Source organism: Poeciliopsis prolifica, unplaced genomic scaffold, assembly GCF_027474105.1.
Source record: "Poeciliopsis prolifica strain line A6 unplaced genomic scaffold, Auburn_PproV2 SCAFFOLD008, whole genome shotgun sequence".
In the NCBI taxonomy this organism is placed as follows: domain Eukaryota; kingdom Metazoa; phylum Chordata; class Actinopteri; order Cyprinodontiformes; family Poeciliidae; genus Poeciliopsis; species Poeciliopsis prolifica.
Window position 1 is genome coordinate 6,964,666 of NW_026562383.1, and position 20,799 is coordinate 6,985,464.

A 20,799-nucleotide genomic window follows, 5' to 3' on the forward strand; every position below is an offset into this window, starting at 1 on the left:
GAATTCACTCTGTTGAGTGAATTAACACGGTTTCTTCTCCGTTATAACCATCCTAAGTTAATAGAGCATTTTAATACACTGAGAAATACTTGCCTGCCGCAATTATGCAGAACACGACACTCAATCGGGGGACCTTATAAAAATAGCTGATCATTCAAGTTCAAATTAATCAAACAGTTTATATAATAAATAATTTCTGGCATGGCTGCAATCTCTATTCAAACTTGTTGGTGAAATACAAAACAAAAAAGCATCTGAGAAGGTTTTGTTGGCTTATTGGGAAAGTCTATAATTTCTGTGTTATAGGTATTGGGGATTTGTTTATTTATTGACGGAATATATTTAGTTTCAGGTTTAATTCGAATCTTACTAAAACCTTTATTGATTTGTTGATTGAAGTGCTAAGGTTATGCATAGATCCCTGATTGATCTAAAAACTCACTGTGTCAAATGTTTTCTGATGTGATGCTCAGTTGAATGAAAATTACAAAACATAGTTCACTATTGGAATCTGTAGTCATAATAAATCAGCATTTTCTGTGATCATTTTGCTTTTCTCTGGTTACAACATTTTATGAGTATTTTCCCATCCTCAACAATTTCTAAATCCATGAGATGGTTTAATATATTTATGAATTACCACAAAATTTAATTTATTCCAGCTTCACAAATAGTTGATGTGTATAATAAGATGTTGCACACTTGAAGCTTCAATTAGTCTCTTTTCTTGTATTTGAAATACGGAGTAGTTCGAGGGACTGGCTTTCCAAGAATTTTTTCAGTTCTACGTTTCTTATCCCTTGCATAGGTGGGATGGTTCTCAACCCGTCCTACTTTGGTACAAAGGGCCACCAGAACACAATGATCCATGAGATGGGGCACATATTTGGGTTGTACCACGTTTTCAAGGGGGTGAGTGAGCGGGACTCCTGTGATGATCCATGTCAGGTAAGACAAATCAATCCTCCTGTCTCTGATGACCCTAGGTTGGCTATGCTGTAATTTTCTTTCATAGCATGAAAGAAATAATGTATAAGTCATAATCAACCTTCTTCACTTCTTCCTTCATTCTTTCCTTTGTTCCTCCATTACTTTTTTACTTTCTTCACTCGTTCCTGTATTCCTTCATTCCCTAATTTTGTGCTTTTTTTTGTTTGAAAAAACTAAATAATGAAGGAATTTTCCTCCTTTCTCCCTACTTTGTTAATCCTGGAAAACATTGGGAATTTGACATAAAAAATATTTAAGAAATAGAGATGCACTGATATGAACAATTGATTGGGATCAATGTCTGATATTAATATTGATGTTATGGCAGCAGTTTGCCTATTCTTTTTACACTGAAAAAAAATACAAAACCACTGAAATTGCTTCTCTGCTTCAGCTAAACATCCTACTATGAGGGAACAGGATGGAAGTAAATATTAGTTATATGCATGTCAGACTTATTGAACAGATATTGATATGTAAAAAACTGATTGACTTTTATACGGATGTTATTACTGTGCCCTGTATCTAGTATGAACACTACAGTTTTTTAAAAGTCCTTAAAACTAGAGATGCACAAATCTGATAATATCTGTAACGATACTAATTTTGAAAGAGATTCTGGATCAGGTATTGGTGACAATGTGCCTGATCCATAAAGGCAGATTTATTCGGTGTAATTCTATTCATTGTGCTCTGATTGACAAAAACAAAGGGTTGACTACCTTGGTCAGACAGATAAATAATAAAGCATGACATCAGTTTCAGTTCCTTTATAATTTATTTTATATTTATAAAATAAATAGGAGTTTCACTCCTATAACAGCACAGAACAAATGGAAATTGTTTATACCTGTTTGACTAAGCCCGTGAGTCTATTGGTGTATTTAAATGAGCTGTACTGGTGCAGCATTATCAAATGAAGTTGTAATTTAATAAATTAATGTCTGTTTAAAAAAAGAAAGATTTTAAGTCAATTCAGCACTGTTTGTCTGTATCAGATCGGTATGGACTAATACTAAGCCTCAAATATCTGTATTGATATTGGAAGTGAAAAAAATATATCAGTACTTCCCTAATTAAAAATGTAATTCTTATTTACCACAACCTGTTACACCCACTCTGTTAATAGTATCATATCATAAACTTTTTGCTGCTTAAGTCTATCTTTTGCATTTATTGCCACGTGTTCATATTAATATTTACGTGTTTTGGCAGGAGACAACCCCGTCTATGGAGACAGGAGATCTGTGTGCTGACACTGCACCAACCACCAAATCCAAAACCTGCCATGACCCTGAAGCTGTCAACGATACATGTGGATTCACCACCTACCATAACACGCCTTACAGCAATTACATGAGTTACACAGGTAGATGGAGGAACCAAATGCTTATAACAAAAAGCACCTTTCACATAAATAACATGTGGATTATGCATTTTTGTGCAACATATTCTGCAATCCAAAGTAATTTTTGAGCCCATTACATCCGAATAGGACCTGTTGTCATTTAGACGTGTTGTCTTTTTAACAAAGACTTAAAAAATGATAACATTTAGTTATTTGAAATGTGTGTTTGAATTCTATGTTAAATTTTATTCTTAAAAATGTACTAAGTCTCTTTCAATCTCCCCACATCAGATGACAACTGCACCAACCACTTTACTCCCAATCAAGTGGCCAGAATGCATTGTTACCTTGATTTGATCTACCAGAAGTGGCTGATGGACAATCGCCCTGCTCCTGTCCCGCTGCCCCCCATAGTGACGGGCCAAAGCACCAACTCTGTGTCCATATACTGGCTCCCACCATTGAGAGGGTCACTTTTTCAAAGGCATGGAGACTTTATGTCTTAGAAACATCATTTCTGAGTCAAGCTTGATGCTCATGTTCAGAGAGAATTTTTATGGATATGACAACTATGCCTTTAAACAATTTGGGAAAGCTTAGATTGTATGGATATGTAATATTATGAGTGAATATTTGAGTTAAATACAGGTCCACCTGTAGATGTATTTAAAGGCAACACCTCAGGGACACTTTTTTCCATATATGACATTGTTGAAAAATCTAAGAGACTACATCTATCAAAGACTACTATCTTTGATAGTCAAGATATTATGAAGGGAATTATAGACCTCCACAAGTCTGGGTTGTATTTGGTTTATGATAAAGCAAGTTCATGATCCATAAGAAGATACCCAGAACAGTTTGAAAGGCGGTTCTATCATAACATATACATTGATATTTGACTTTTAAGAATGTCTTTCATTATATTTTTATTTAGCAAATTGAAGCAACTTTGCTAATCCCTACTCACTTAGAAGGCTTAGTTTGATTTAGTATCTGTTTCATAAAACTTGTATTTTTTAATGTAATGTATGTAAAAATTTAAGTTTTACTAATGGGGCCAAGAGAGCCATTTTAACCTGTGACAGTTTTCAACAAACTATAAATGGATCCATTTTTGAAATATTTTAATTATAAAGGAGAAAGTCCATATACAGTGCTCTCAATTTGCCTTGGCAATTAGTAATTAAATTAATCTACTTATCATCTTCTCAAATGACTCAACTGTGTGCCTGAGGTCACACCAACTGTATTGTTGGTCCAATATTCATAGAACACATAATCACAAACTGTATATCCTCCTAGCTCCTCGTTTCGTGTACCTGGCATCGACTGTGGAGACTGCGAGAAAGACGGCGTCTTCCACCAGTACGCCTTCCAGGCCTCGTCACCGCGCATCTGTGACACGTCAGGCTACTGGACACCTGAAGAGGCAGTGGGTCAGTCAAAATGATGTGTTTGGGTCATGAGTGTCAGAGCAGAGGAGGCATGTCTGTTGAATGTGTTTCAAATTTATGGGCTGGTAGTTGTCATTAAAGGTTAATAGAAAGTCTTCACTTTCTCAGTAGGATTATAAACAATACTGGAAATGAAAAATCACCAGAGCTTCATCAAAACAGATTGTATTTCCCATATTTCCTTGTCCAAACAATGCAGTGCTGAAAAGAAAGTTTATGTTGCTAATGAGGCTCATGGTTGTTTCTATTAATCTTTCCACTTCAAAACTACAGTTGACCAAGGTGAACACTTCCTCTGTTGTTCTTTTCACTGTAGGTAGGTATTAAAAAGCCAGGAATGTGGTAACACCAGTTAAATTTCTGCTTCAGTCTCGTATTTCTGTAGAGCAGGTCAGCTTTTCCTCACATTCACAAACTCTTACACAATCACACGCAGCCTTGTCCTTGTAAATTCTAGGTGCGTGCAAGGCTAATAGCTCCTGGAAGAGGAAAAAACATAAAATCATTAAATGATAATAACCCTCTGCTGCAGACCTCTCGCTCTGTGTCTGTCTTGATTTGGCCAAAACGAGAACAAGGATTGTTAAAGGTACATTGCCTTGCAAAAGGATTCAAATTTCTTGAACTATTTCACATTTTATCATGTTAAAAACACAAACTCCAGTGTATTGTATTTCAGTTTTATGCGATAAAATTGACTCTGATTCCTCTAAATAGACTATAGTACAATCAACAGTGTTTAGAAGTCATCTACTTATTAAACACAGTTTATTTGTGCGTAATTTAATCTTAGAACTTGAACAGCCTTTCTGAGAAGGCTAGAGAGGTCTGACAGAGAACATTAGTGTATAAGCAGCTCCCTGAAGATGGAGAAATATAGTCTACAGGTCAGAGACAACTGAAAATCTACCAAAACATGACTGCCCATGAAAAAATAACACACGGGGCAAGAAGGGTGATAATCAAAGAAGCAGCAGAGAGGCAATGATAGTTCAGGAGGAGCTGCAGACATACATTCATGACCTGGATGTGGTCCAAAATGAAAATGAGTTTGATACCCCTGGTATCAAAGTCCAGGCCTAAGTCCAGGCCTAAAACCTATTAAGAATTTATAGCAAGGCTTCAAATGCAACGTTTAAAGAGACTATTCCATTCCAGTTGGACTGAATGCATTCCAAAGACAAATAGACAAAGCTCAAATCGCGAGAGTTGCAAAGCTGGTAGCAACATACCTCAAAAGGCCGAGAGACCTCACAAAGTATGAATACTTTTGCAAACCACTGCAAGCATCTAACTGGGATAATGTTTGCTTTTCAAGCAAAAGCAGCTAATAAAATGTGTCCTGTACTTCTAAATGTCACACATCTTGGATTTTATTATCCCAATTATGATCTTTTTTTTGTGGAGGTATGGTTTCTTTTAAAATGACAAATGGGGTGGATAGAAAAGAAGGAAAAGGAAACAATCAAATTAAAAAAACACAATGGAGAAATTGGAAAAATGAAATAAGCAGAAAAAAAAAAGAAATAAGAAAACCCCCAAAAACTGAAAGTACAAATACAATAACACTTCTCTTCTCTTCCATGGAAACTCTACCCAAATATGTGGAAATCCTCTGCTGGAATTTATGCTTTGAAAACAATCGGCAAAGAGAAGCGGGGGATTACAGCTGCCTCTTTTGCTGCAGGATCATAATGATGATAAAGAGTCAATTAAAGTCTTACACTAAACAGAGGCATGCAGGTAACTGGAGACAGCCAGTCTGTCAGGTTTCCTCACTTTCTTTCCACTGTGTCCTATAAAGACAATGTTGCTTAAAGTACCCACTGGGATGGCCATCAATACAGTTTGAGCTGTAAGAAAAGAGAATAGTATAAATATAACCCCTACAAAGTGTTGTCTGTGTTCTTGGCTCATTTAAGTCCATTTTATGCCTTTTATTTTAATGCCTGGTGTCCTGTTGTGATGGAGTATTGTGGTTTATGAAGTCAGTTGAGTTCCTCGGGGCTCTCAGTTAGAAAAAAAGAAAAGCCCTAATAGGACACTTAGCAGGCTGAGCTCAGGAAGACTGTAGCTAAATAAAAGCTCATTCAAACTGAACATTGCTTGTATATGTGTAATATAAATGTGGAAAAAAGCTGGGAAATTACTTATAGAAGTCTCAGTTTCTTGACATTTACGTAATGGTGTGGATACTTTTCAGATTCATTGTAGCTTTTTTTGGAAATGGAAATACTGTTTTCAGTCATTCTTTGGCTTGATATTCTAATCTTTGCTTAGATCCAAACTTTTCTTCTGAATAAAATTTTCAGGTTGTTCATTTTCACAAGAACTTGATCCTATTTCCAGTTTAGGATAGATTCCCCTCAAACCACTTGTTTACCTATTCTGAATTTGGAAATTCTGCAGACCACGAAGGTAGCAGAAAGCTCATTTACTTCAAACCTGACCATTTCAGTGTGGTTATGGAACAGTGGGTTTTATTATTAGCTAATTACTTTAGGAATTTTATTTAACCCCCTTTGGTTGAACTTGGCTGCTTCCAAATCAAGAAAATAGATAAAAACCTCAACTGAATTTGACTTGACTTACATGCTCATGTAGCACTTTTGAAAAATAGGAGGTGTTAATTTCATCAGTCAGTCATACCAGCTTTATCACTGTTACAAGATAATAAAAGCACAAAACCATAAACGTCCAAAGAGTGTTTGTTTACAGATCCAACTACTGTAAATTCATGTCTTCTCACTTCAGTTTGTACTACTTATTTATTTATTTTTTTACATAATTTACATAGAAACTTTATTTTCTTTTTCATTTATTTTGACTTTACAATTTAAGCTCAATGTTATGTTTCATGCAGGCTAGGAAAAGAAATGAGATTCTCAACCGGATAATCTCAATTAAAAATACTGTTGAGCTGTATAACTTCATCTGACTGCTTTCATGTAAACCAGAAAACACTTACAAGTAAAACCTTTATGGTTTTATGTGCATGAACATCTTAAGAAAGCATCATTGTTTTTCCTTGAAGTCAAAATATCTGTTGTTGTCTTGGGTTGACTGCGTTCACAGTTCTGATGGTGCAAATGTCTAAATACGTTCAGACAGGACATAAGTGAAAGACATATTGCCAATAGCCTCATTTATGTGTTAAAATAGAAAGAATATTGGTCTATTTCCCATGCAATTTAGTGCAAATCTTAATTTTGGAAAACAGCTTTATACTAGTACTTATTGTTACTGTCTTAGTATTTAAATTCCAATCACACGCTAGTCAGTTTTTATGGGACAAAGAAATTCCGGTTATAAAAACTATAAACGAGTTCAGGTTAAAGTTTGACAAAGAAACTCTCTCTAAGCACTTTTGCATTTTAATGATGCAGAATGGACACCGTTATTGGAAATCTTATTTTAGGTTGCATACACTATATTCATGTACCTTAATTACTTCTTACACTTGTCACATCTGCTTCAAAGTACTTGTCAAAGTTTTGACCTTTAACATTTTTGTGTTTTGATTTTGTGAAAACTTTCAGTTTGATAAATCGACAAATAAAACACGAATCGTCTGAAATCCAAATAAAACCGAAGGTTTTGCTTGTAATGAAACTAAACGTAGAAAAACATAATTTGGAAGACTTTTGGGAGTTTTTGTATGTTGCATGTGCTTGTTTCTACATTACGATGTTTCTGATCTCAGGGCCGCCAGATGTGGAACAAGCTTGTGAACCCAGTCTCCAGGCCTGGAGTCCTGAGCTCAGTCTCTACGATGCCAACGTGACGTCGCCATGCCCTGAAACAGAGGGCTGCACCCTAACTCTACGATTCCTGCACCCTGTCATTCCACACAGAATCACACTATGGGTAACCTATACATCCACGAGTAAGTTAGCGGATAACTATTATGTTCAATTTCTGTGATATGTTGACTCCATGTTGAGTGACTAACCGTTGATGAATTATTAATACCAATGAATCAGAGTTTACAAAGAAATGCTTAAAGACAGGTAGGCTAAGTTTTTTGCAATAAAAATTTTACATGAATACATGAAATTTAAGAGTGATTTTTCACAAATACATGCTTGACGTTTTTTTCTGTGAAGCCAACAATCTTGAATTTACTTGCAAATCTGAATGTTTTTCAAAATATGAACATAATGTGTGTAATTTCCCTTATTTTTTAGTGTTTTTAGAAATTTCTTTTAGGATCTTGTAGTTTCCTTTCAGGGTGAAATTGGTTGTATAATGAAACCAAAGTGTGATCTTTTGAATGTTGTCATTTTAAGTGGAATTCATTACCAGATTTAATCTGTTGTAATTTTCTTTTTGAAGGGGATATCAGTTTTATTCTTAAAGTTTTTCTTCACTTGTACTTTAACAATTAGGAGTTCATAAGATTTGAACAAGGCAAGCCTTCTGTTTTATTTCTCTACAGAAAATGTGTTTTTATTCTTCAATCTTTTATACTACTGGAAGTGGTCAGTCTGTTCAAAAATTCTTGCACAAGCACAAGGGTCATCTCGTTTTACTCATCCCTGCAATAATAGTTTGTTGCCCAAGACAAATCAATGGCACCTAAATAGATGTGTTTGTCCCTCTTCTCTTCATTTGCCTCAGACAACCCTTCCATATCCAACATTGAGCTGATTACAGATGCGGGGAATAGCATTCACCTCGGACCACAGCATGTTTTCTGTGACATGCCCCTAACATTGCGCCTCGACACCAACAACGCAGCAATATCGGCCGTCAAACTCTCCACGTTTGATGAGAAAATGGAAATCGATGCAGCCATGTTGTCTTCAGGCCCCAGCAGCTCTCTTTGCTCTGGCTGCCAGCCCGTGCAGTACCGAATTCAGCGCCAGCCGGCGTTCACCAGCAAATCCCCTCCACCTCAGATGGGGCAAACATTCACTGACAGGTAACGGCTCAATGTTGGCTCATCCAGCAGGGTTCACCCAACCTGATTCACTAGAATGTTTGTCATTTTATAATAAGTTCTATGCTGGATGTAACCAAAGTGTGAAATAAAGAATGAGGACCTGTTGACCATCAACCAGGTCAACAGGTTGATTGGTTGATTCATGCATTTAGAAATTAAATTAGTATGTATTCCCCATTTTTCATCTCTCATTCTAACCTAAGACTTCAGCATAATTTATTCTGACTTTATTGGTGAGACCAGTCCAAAATAGTGCATATGGTGGAAAAAGTGGAATTAGATTAATCTGAAATGGGTGGCGTCCCTGTTCTCCTCGTGATGCTTTTTATTTGCTAATGTTCTCCAACAAATTTCTTGGGACTTTGCAGAACTCCTGGTTTGATACTGAGATTAAATTACACCCATCCCACTCTATTTAGGGACTATTGATTGGGTGTATGTGGAAGGGCAATTTCTTGCTTTGGATTTTATTTAGGAGTATCAAAGTAAAAGAATCAGAATTTTTATTTGATTAAAAACATCTAAATCTTTACCAATTAAAATAAATTGAAGTCTGTGGATGCAATGTGTCAAAATGTGGAAGGGGTTAGGGAGCTTTGAATACTTTTGCAAGGCAGCATATTTATAGAGTCTCTTGGATGAATGACTTGTTTTGCAAAAGTTAGCCATGGCGCTTAACGGGAAATACCAAATACTCTGTCTCCTGTTGCCAGTAATGACTAAGGTTATATGATTATCTATGAAATATTAGCAAAAATGTGGAAGAAGTGCCAGCAGATAATCTCACACACACATTATGGTCTGACATGTAAGTAGCTCACGAGAAAATATGAAGAGAAAGGAAAAAGATATGGCCGTAAGCAAATTCCAGTGCGTATCTGAGTGTATGTGTCCTCAGATCTACTAATCTGTAGACATGTCTTTTAAAAGTGTTTAGGTCTGGTTCTGTTTAAAAGGCTCAGAACACAAATGTTTCCAACACGGGGATGCCATGTGTGGCTGATCCAAATCTATTTCAACAGCCATATACTTAATCAAAAGCTTGCTGGAGTTTCAGGCTGACTTGAATCAGTTTGTATCCTGTCTTATATTGCGGGGTGTCCAAACGATTACTGGAATCCAACTACAGCCACCGCAAGCTTTGCTATTTTTTGTTTTTTCAGGAAATACCCTTCACCCAAAATATCTGACATCTCGGTTACAATACTTTTCCATACATTCAAAGCTGGTATAAGTGTGTGGATATGGCATCTGTATCACATGATTGCAGATCTGTCGATTTCAAATGTGTGTTCTGAATTTCTGAGAAGCTGTCACCGTTTTAAAGGGCAGGCGAGATGTTAGATGCACATGGCTTCAAAAACAGCTTATTTTTCAGAGAACACGTCTCCTATGTTACACAAGCTGCATCTAAGTGCAAAAAGATGCAAGGACTGGTGGGAATTGAGTTATGTGGGACTGAAGAGGGCAGAAAGAGGTTGATGTGAGGAGAAGGGAGAGCAACAAGCTTGAAAAATAATGAGAGTGTGGGATAGTGGAAAGAGAGGGGAGAAAAACAATGGCAATTAGAAATGATACAGGGAGAGAGGAAGTCGTTAAAGAGACCTGTCGACAGAGTGCTGGGTATTTTTCTTTTTTTTTAATTCCTTCTCTGAGTTCACTTTTTTTTTTTTTTTACATATAACGCAAATTAAAGTATCAGAGGTCACTGACAGGGTCATGTCCTGAGTCCAGCTAGAATTTATGAGGGAGTTTTATCCTTTTTTAATGCAGGCAGTTAGCTAGACGACACATTCAAAATCATATTTTATTGCATATTTGAATCCAAGTTATTTGAAACTAAGCTGTGTATATCTAGTCTTAATCCAATAATACATAAAGGTGGAAAAAAATTTCTGGTAAATGCCCCTTAGAGTGCAATAAAATGACACATTAAAATTGACCAGAATTACATGTTTTCTTAAGAGTTATTGCGTGACATTTCTGACTTGGATAGACGGGTAAAAGTGACTCTTGTGACTTATTTTCTGAGTTGTTGAATTTCTGTGTGGAACATAATTCAGTGCAGTTAGAGTTAACTGCAAAACTTGCTAAAACAGTTAATTTCCTGTTTTGAAAACCTTGCTTTGAACTATTTATTTGTGATCACCTGCTCATTTCACACGAGTCAAATATGATGTCTGATTATATTTCAGAGTGTTTGTTTGCTACAAACATCCTCAGTGAAAATATTTTTTAGTTTATGTGTTTTTTTCTACAACCTCAGCCTGGTAGTTTGTCCCAAATCAAAAGCAAGTTTAAGTAATCCATCTTTATTTGTTGAATAAACTAAATAATGACAGTGACTGAGGGGTGATGTTTAAAGAGAAGAAGAAAGATAAAACCCAGTGTAAAATAGTGTGAAGTAAATGTTTCAATATTAGTGGTTTGTTCTCAACCATTAAGAATAAAATAAACTTTTTAAAAGATGACAAAAAGAGCTCATCCTCAGATATTGGGGTTTGTGACTTCAAGTTGGTTTTAGATGCAGTATATTTTTGTCAGACAAAACTCTCTTTGGAGTCACTGCCGACCAAAACAGATCAATAATCATGAACTCGAGTCACAGTACTGATTGGCTTTAAGGACACTGTACACTGCGAGGTTACAGTGAGTTTCACTTTTACTGCTGCTATATCAAAACCTTTTCCAATCCAAATGACTCAGACAGACAGCGTTCATTGGGAATAGAAGAAAGTTTCCTGCCTTGCTCATACGAAAACAAAATCTGGCATTGAAATCCACATTCATTTTATATATTGCTCTGTCAATATGGTCAGGTTATGCCTCGGTGGAGCTACAAGTCTTACTTGTTTAAAGAACATAGGTGTAAAAGTTTTGAAGATTATTACGACACAAAAAAGTATTCACACCCTAGAACTTTAACATTACTATCACAAACTGTAATGCGTTTAGCTGGGAATCCATTTGCCCATTCTTATGTTTTTCAGCTCTGTAATGCAGGGAGTGAAGTACCAGTACACGATCCAGGTGGAAACCGGCCGTCTCCTCAGCTTCCCCTCTCCGCCTCTTGTCTATACACCTGGACAGACCTATTGTGGGGATGGAGCCATACAGGGGTCTGTGCTGTTCACTTGCATGAACTTTGGTGACCGGTTGAGTATTTCCAATAGAGAAACAGTTGGAAATGTTGCTGATGATGTTGCTTCTCCCTCTGCAGGACAGAGGAGTGTGACGACAGCAATCTGTTGGATGGTGATGGCTGCACTAAGAAATGCCTCAAAGAGATGGGCTTCAACTGTGTTGGTGTGTACACGATTCAGAAAACGCATTATGTTGTATTGCGTCGTTCAAAGAAAGTGTAGCCCTTTTACGATGTCCCACATTAAAATTGCCAACCTTGGTCGTACATATTAAACTTAAGCAGCATATAAACTTTCAGTGTGAAAGAGTAGTCACTAATCTGCCAAAAATCTCTCATTTGTGCACGCAGCAGCGTTTAGTAAAAGCTATCCTGCCAATCAAATTGCATTTACAAGACATAAAAGCTTCTGGCTTGAGTGGATTCCACAAACCATTAATGCAACATCACAGCAACATAAGGGAAAACAGATGAGGCAAGGGGTAAAATAAGCAAGATTTTGGTTTGTTAACTTTCCATGGTTTTCTTTGAAAAGCAATCTGACATTAGATTGGCTAAGATACATCAGAGAAAAACACTGGTTAGCTTGAAAACACACAGCTCTGTCTACAGTCAAACGTCATGTTTCTTTATTAATGTTGGTGTTAATCGGTCTCTTTGGATAAACGAAACTTATGTTTTCAAAGATCAACTAGTGAGTTGGATAAGATAGTTGTATAAAACAGCTAAAAATAATTATGTTTTCAACTTTCATGTCTTATCTGTAAAGAATGTTTTTACATTTTCTTACATTATGCAACTTTTTTAACCTCACCAGGTCACAACTAAAATAAAAAGCGAGGCGTTTGTCTGACATTAAAGTCAGGGCATGACTCTATCAGCTTTTCGCATCTGCAGTGGGAGTTTTCAGCCCATTCTTCAAAAAATAGCCGCAAGTTCTGAGACAGAATAATTTACAGGATATAAAAATGAAAGGTCTAAACCAAGTTCCCAGGAGGTTCTGTCACAAGGTTTGTGGGGGGAATCCATTTATTTTTCATTTATTTTTTACTCTAGCTCATATTATAAATTTGTTCACAATAATTCTCTCTGGAAAACTAAGACAAACAAAAGATTCCATTCTTGATAAGATCAGACATTAGGCTGAGTGAAACAAGTCATCAGCCCCTTGCACCATGTTCCTTCTCAACAGATTTAAAATTTATCTTCCATATATGTTTGCCCAGATGCTCTCCTTTTGCCAGATGCTCTGTCTCATAAATACTTCAAAATGTTACAGTCTATGCACGTATCAGCTGAGATCAAACACCATATTGCTTTTATTTCAAGCTTTGTGTTTGTTCCACTGGCAACTGGGCAGCAGTTATTCATACATGTTGTAAGGGATTATTTTATTAGAGCTTTTTACTGACAAAGGAGTGAACAACACTGATCTGAGCTATTTCATTGCAGCTGTAGCTGAATGTTCAGAGCTGCTGTCGTGTTGGAAGGTTAACTGCATTGTTTGCTGTGTTACTGTCTTGCCACCCATATTTTGCTTGTAGGTCAAAAACTTTAATATTGAACTAATCTGTTCATAGCTTTGTAACCTACATGATTTGTGACATACTCCAAATGCATCGTCTTTGTGACTGGAGAAAAGATTTTTCAAGTTTTGGCAGATTCAGCAATAGTCATTCACACTGAAGGCAATATTCTGCTAAGTGTTTTAGCTGTATGACAGAAGGTGATGGCTTTAATATGTAAACATTTATTGAGCATTTATATTTTTATAATAACCTCATAGTTAGGAAGTGGGTCATTGCAGGGATTAATCATGAATCTGTCTGTATATATATTTCTTTAAGCAGTTTTTAGTTATTGAAAACATGAACAGTAAAGGTTTAGTATGCCTATCATTAAACAGGTTTTTAAGGAATAATTCAATATCAAAATCTGGAACACTTTAGAAGTAGTTTGTTCTGGATTTAACTGTCTTATTGTCCAAAAAACAACTTGGTGCGTGTTCAAGATTGCGTCTTATAAAGTTTGTTAACGACCACTTATTTTGTTGTTATATGCGCAGAATAACAGTCTAATTTTAAAGGCTGTGTAAACCCCGGGTCAGGTGGTTGAAAAGCTGTAAAAAGTACCAAAAACATGCAGCAAAACAAGTCAAAAGACAAACAAATATGCCACAAAGAGTGGTCCCGTCATCTGTGAATCCACCACAAGAAAAAATGCTTTGTGTCTCCACCCTCATGCATGCAAACAGACCACAACAGAAGCCTCACGACAAAACACAAAAGGGAATTTAGCCAGAATGCTTCAGAACTCCAAGGCCGAAATCTTTTTGTTTATTTTTTACATTAGGTCATATCATAAGTTTGTCTGGAGTTTCTGGCAAAGAAGCAGATATGAAAGATTACATTCCAGATAAGATCAGACATTAGGCTGAATAAAACAAGTCATCAACCCCACCGTTTTATACTTTTCCTTCTCAACAGATTTAACATTTATCCTCCATATCTAGGTATGTTTGCCTAGACGCTCTACTTTTGCCAGAAGCTCTTTCTCATAAATACTTCAAAATATTGCAAAGACTATGTACAGGTCAGCTGAGATCAAAGAGCATATTGCTTTTATTTCAAGCCATGTATTGTTTCCACTGGCAGCTGGATGGTAGTTATTCATGTATTTTGTAAGGGCTTATGTTACAAGAGCTTGTTACAGGACTGAAATTTCCATCATCCAGTGAATTTATTTGTCAGGGGTAGAAAAAAAAAGAAAAGCTGAGGCAGACCCATCAAACCTCCCCTCCCCTCGACCACTGTCTCACAATAAGCCCTGCCATGCCGTGACTGAAACTATTACATCTTCTATTATACAATAAAAGACATGTCTAGGAAGGGAAAAAACTTGGCAACAACAGATTTTTGCAAACTGCAACTCTTAAAACCAATTATTCTGTTTTACATCTTAGTCATAGAAAGAATATTTGTTCGGGTTTTCACTTACCACATTTGTTTGATGAAGTTAACTCTCACTTCGTAGATTAGAGACTTTTCTTTGACTTGTGTCAAAGTATCTTCTCTGTACTGCATACCTACATATCCCGAGGTATTAAGAGACACATTAGGGTTTTTGTCTCTCTGTCTGATATTAAATTGGACTAATCCTTATGTGGTTGTGATTCCTGTCAGTAGGGTTTAGAGAACCCTTTGTTTGTTATTATTTTCTTAAAATTCTGAACTTTGCAAATATTTCTTTAACCTTTACCAACACTATCTACAGTTGCTAAACCATAAATGCTCAGCTACAAATACTAACCTGTTTGACTTGGGCGAGATGTTAAATGATAAATTGCCTGTACTTGTGTAAAACTTTATCTAGTCCAGCGGACTCCAAAGTACTTGACACCACATTTAGTCATGCACAAATTCATCCCCTGATATTTTGGGTATTCCCCCACAACCTTCTGACTGTAGTTTGACCTTTTCCCTCTGACATAGTTGGTGTAACTGAGTCAAGCTTGTTGGCTGCCTTGTTTGCCCACAAAAATTATTTAATCAATCTTGGCTGACCTGTTGCAGGAAAAGTTTAATCTGATTTAATGTGAGACATTAAGAAAAAATATGTTTCGTGACATTTAACAGACTGCAAGTAAATACATTTTATTTCAGCTGCTTACAGCTTCTCTCATACCATTTGGGCTAACTTTAAGTTCTTCATGTCATATCACCTTTGAGGTGCTTAAGTTTCCAAGGGTTTGATCAGTGTCTTAGCTGTTCCAATTTTCTTTTAGACAGATCTTCTATAATCGTTCCAGAAACAACAGTTCCAGTGCCCATTGATACCAATGAGACTTTTGTTTTTTGTGTATTTCCCCTTTGTCTCTGTTGCTTGAGATTTCTAGAGCCACTGTCTTCTATCTTCTGTGTCTAACAATACAGTACTTTACTAGTTTTCCATCACATGTTTATCTGTCTGAATTTGGAGGTCCCTGAAAATTATATCCCCGTAATTCTCCACCATTCTTGATCTGCTATGATTCGTAAACATGTTGCTCAATATTCTAGCCACTGACACCTTGCCCAGATGTGATACCCTCCAGACTCTTTTGCTCTTGCCCTAAGATTCTGGTATTTTATTGCGTCAATTATTGCCTCTTTTCTGTCCTTGGCCCAGCTTACTCTAGAGAATTCTCAAAAACTTTGTAAAGAAATCAGATAGCTTTCTGTTTTAGACACAGACTCATTTTGGTTGTGATTCCTTTCAGAGTACAATGCGTTTCTTTTAGAGTTAATGAGTAGTTTCACCTTCGGTGTCTGTGGGCGCCTTCAAGATGAAAATAACAGGCTAGGTCACCGATTAAGTGTCCTTTTATTAATATCACTAGTCATGATAATCTCTGATAAAGAACTGAAGTCGAAGTTCATGTCTTTCAGCCTGTTGACACCAGAGGCACAGTTGAGTTGGTGTGGCTATCATATGGAGTTGCCAAAGAAAATACCAAATAGATTTGCTCAGATTTGGTTCACTGACAAACAGATTTGGATGATAGTCCGTCAGTGGGAGAGAAGCGTACACCTTGCCAGATGAAAAGAACAGGCTGTGTATTCTTCCATAAATCGTCTTCGCTTTCTTTTCTCTGTTCCCTAAGGTGAACCCAGTCAGTGTTATGTCTTTGATGGCGACGGCGTGTGTGAAGAATTTGAGCGAGGATCAAGCGTGCAAGACTGTGGTTACTTCACACCTTTGGGTTACACAGATCAGTGGGCTTCCAGTGCCTCTGCTTCCCACCAGGACCCCAAACGCTGCCCTGGAGTCGCTGCCACAGGGGAGCCATCCTTTCCCAAGGTATAAAATAGAAGGCAGAAATTGTTCAATTCCTGATTCGTGCAAATCCTTACGCAAACGAGGAGCTGCAATCGGAAATAAAATATCCTGAATGGATCCTTTTTTATAAAAAACAAAGCAAACTTTTTGTTTAGATATCAGTTTTCAAGAGAAAATACAGTGGATTTGTTTGAGGGGCAAATGTCAAAAAGACTAAAGCTATTTTACTATTAAGGATTTGTCCTCATGTACTGTGAACATAAAATCTATATTGAACAGCTTGACATGTTTTGTATTGTTGCTATGCAGCAACTGTGTTATTGTGATGCGAAAGAAAAATGTGTTTGTCAATTTGTGAAGGCAATTTGCATTTATTGACAATGTGTACATTTTCACAAGTCCATCTTTACATGCAGAGCGTCAGTGCATGTAATTTTCAAGTCTTGCTACAGATACCTAGTTGCATCATAAGGTGCAGCCATTGCAACGCTGGAAATGTGCTTTGCTGTCCTCTACTCCATTTTAACTCTAGCTGTACTGTTATGATCCTAATGGAAGTTGAAACTTTGTCGACATTTAGAAGTTTGTCCAAACAGTAACAGGTTTTCCTTCAGGCTAGCCCTATATTTAGCTAAATTCATATTTCTGTCAGCTCTGAATAATTTTCTTAGTGCTGCTGATGTAAAGCCTCCCAAAAGGATGATATTGCCACTAACATGTGTATTGTATTGACAGTTATGTAATTATTGAAAAATCAGTTTTTATAAGAGTTACATACAGTAGCTTTCAGGCCAGTTTCTTTTTTTTTTGAACTTGCAGTTTTTTTGCCAAAATGTCACACATAAAACAACGCACCTCCAAAATACAATTGAGGTTATGTAAGTTTAAACAGAGGTTCTATTGAAGTAGCACACAAAAACAACCTCCAAGGTAGTTTTACAACAGAAGGATTATCAACCTCAGAGTTGGCAAAGAGGCAACGTTTTTGTACTGCCGTGTTTGGAAAAGGAAGGAAATGCAATAAAGAACAGGAATCTAAGAGTCACGAATAAAGTCAGCGTGACCTATCAAGTCCTACCTTATGATAAAATGCCAAACCCTTCTCAACTCTGATTTCTGTAATTGAGACTGCTGACATGAAGAACATTATTCCATTAACAGCTGACTATGCAATATAAACAAACGTTATTTTGGGCCCTCTTTGGATGGCGGATCAAATCTAGTAATATGAGCTCTGCAGCTAGATATTTGGCCAAGAATGTGAAACAGAAGTAGGCCCGCAGTAATTAAGAAGGTAACATTGTGAATGAAACCTGACAAAAAGTATTTGCTTGTTTACAGAAACTTGCAAAATCCTTTATGCCATTGAATCTTTACAAATTTAGTCACTTAATCAATGTATTTTATTGGGACTTTATGGGATAAAGTGACTAAAGATTAGCACAAAATGGTGAAGTAGAAGGAAAATGATTAATTATTTTCTTAATTTCTTAAAAATAGATCTGAAATGAAATCTTAATCAACCTTAAGTATAACTCAGTAGAGTAATTTTGCTTCAGACTCTTTTTCTGTTAAGATGGCCACATCAAAGTCCAAACATTCATCTAAGATAGTTTTAATACTTCACTTCTGAATGAATTAGTGTACTTGATGTACTTTACATAAATGGCATTATTTCACATGTGTCAAGTATTTATTTTTACTCACTAGTTTGTCACCACTTCAGTTCTGTGTTAACTCCATCAGATGGACTTTGTTATTTTTTTGTTTTAAATATTATTTATTTTGTTTCTTGAGAAGCATTTGTCTGCAAAACTGAATAAAAATATCACTGAGTCATCAAAAATAACTTAAGATTTATTTTTGTCAAATGGTGATGACAAAGTTCTCGGTCAGGTCCATTAAAAATGTAATTAAACAAAATGTTGCAACTGGGCGCATCTTTACATTTTCAAAACATTATTTGTCATATTTGTATAAATAAGCTTGAGGAATAATAATTTAAAAAATTTTGGGAAAATTTAAACCCATTTTGTCCCTCTTGTCAAGAATCACTGTGAATACTTTAGTACAAATTTATATTTGTTAGAATTTGTGTCTATTTTCTCTCAATGTCCCAATTAAATAATACTTTGCTTAATAAAATACATTGATGTTTTTGTTGTAAAGTGGCAAAATGTAAAAACATTCTTGGGGTTATGAATATATGTACAAAGATCCGTGCTTCCAGTCGTAGAGGTTTGCAAACATAGTCATGGAGAATAAGAGCATTTTAAGGCGATTGAATAATTTGCTTATTTTCTCTTGTGTCTTGTTCTGCCTTTTGTGTGAAGCTTTGTAGTTTTCAACACCTGGAGGTGAACGACAAACACGGTGACGCCTGGTTCCCATGCACCGCCCAGTCTGACACAAATAACGGCCTGGAGCACTCTTATTGGATAAAGGTATGTGCACATTACATCCACTGAAAGACTGTGGGTGGCTAATCTACCTCTAACAGCTTTCCACTGTTACAATAGACTGAAGGGATTGTTGGCTCAAACTTCTGTGCACGCACATATTTTTACAGTTCTAACAATTACATGATTCATACCATGCCTTAGTAACAATAATTGCATATTTTTCAGGTCAATGGTAAATTGCGGGTTCTAATGATGTGTAGATAATTAGAAGTCATGACTAACTCCCTACTTATTCTCTATTTACATTGTGTCCTTGTATTTCTTTGCTCAGAGGACATTAATCATCTGAATCCCTTTAGTAGCAATCACTGGCTTTGTATTAGTAGTAAAAAAACACCCAAGAGTTATATAATTAACTCATTCTTCTTAATTAGAGAACAAAAGGTTTTCTCTGTTTTTCCAATATGGACAGATGAAAGAATAATTGTTATAAAAAGGATCAAAACTGGATCTTTAATCATAATATAGTTCGTCTTTATAATTAGAATTCTTTTATTAAATGCTGGAGGATAATAAATACATTACTAATGAATATGAATACTTCAGCTATAATACAGATTCTGTTCTCATTAAAAAGGCATTAATGAATAAAAGGCACTTGTTATTTAGACAGAAACTGGTTGAACAGCATGCGCAGGGTTTTATTCAGACAGTCCAGGCCTTTGCAGAAGTATTCCAACTCCTTGAAATTAAATTGAATACACCTTATTTTGTGCTAATGAGTCCAAAGCTTATTTTCTAGATGGGCCTCTGGTGTTAGCGTAGCTGCTGAGCTATCAGTTAGCTTTATGACAGAGCAGCAACAGAAAAGATGCAAATTTGAACTTGTGAAATTGACAAATTTTTGCAGTGGCTCAGATGTTTGGTTTAAATAGAAGTGCACAGAGCTAACTCAAAGCTTTCTGAAAGTCTAGCAGCTTCTCAATCAACAGCCGCATATCAGACTGACTGAGGAGATGAGGAAAACAGGAAGCCGCATGACTTGCTGTGATTCTAAGTACACCACAGGCAGGAGGAAAGACTGCAATTTGTGAAGGAAGTCAGTTTGCCACAAACCATGAGGGGACAAAGCAAACTGTTGGACAGAGGTGCAGTCGTTGGATGTAATGCATAGTGCCATGTGTGGTAGAAACCTAGCATAATTAGTCTAATTAAACCCTCCCTGCTGTGAGTCACGGTGGTGGCAGTATTGTGGTGGTGATATGCTTTTTGTCAGGGAAGATGGGAAGCTTTGAGAGAAAAATGAAGCTAAACACAGGGCAAACTGTTATAGGCTCCACTGCAGCCTCTAACAATCTCTTGCAGAGGCTACAAAAGACTGGCAACTGGGGCAGAGCAGGACCTTTCCACACAAAGCCAATATGTAGCTGGATAGCTGAGAAAAGTAATACATTTTCATGCGTTTGGGCCTTTCATCGACATGAAAGCTCAGTTTCAGACTACTGAGAATGACAGCAACTCTAAACACAGTGAATATTTGAGATAATTCTATATTTGTGTTTGTATTTGTACAAAGAAAAAATGAGGGTTATGGTCCCGCCCCTTACAATTTGTGTCAAATAATGCACCAATATTTCCACATGCTCACTTTGACATGATTCCCAATCGACATCATCTTGTATGAATAACTTCATATT

General features: G+C 36.4%; 1 protein-coding gene across 1 annotated transcript in view; it reads left to right on the forward strand.

The window, feature by feature from the left end:
* The window catches only part of pappa2 (pappalysin 2), a 65,578-nt gene that overhangs the window by 17,303 nt on the left and 27,476 nt on the right, over positions 1-20,799 (forward strand). Inside the window, exons 6-15 of the mRNA XM_055033384.1 lie at positions 809-948; positions 2,206-2,359; positions 2,630-2,822; positions 3,644-3,777; positions 7,499-7,681; positions 8,416-8,719; positions 11,731-11,859; positions 11,961-12,046; positions 16,525-16,721; positions 19,034-19,144. Of these exons, the coding sequence (XP_054889359.1) occupies positions 809-948; positions 2,206-2,359; positions 2,630-2,822; positions 3,644-3,777; positions 7,499-7,681; positions 8,416-8,719; positions 11,731-11,859; positions 11,961-12,046; positions 16,525-16,721; positions 19,034-19,144 (1,631 nt within the window). The remainder of the gene's footprint in view (positions 1-808; positions 949-2,205; positions 2,360-2,629; positions 2,823-3,643; positions 3,778-7,498; positions 7,682-8,415; positions 8,720-11,730; positions 11,860-11,960; positions 12,047-16,524; positions 16,722-19,033; positions 19,145-20,799) is intronic.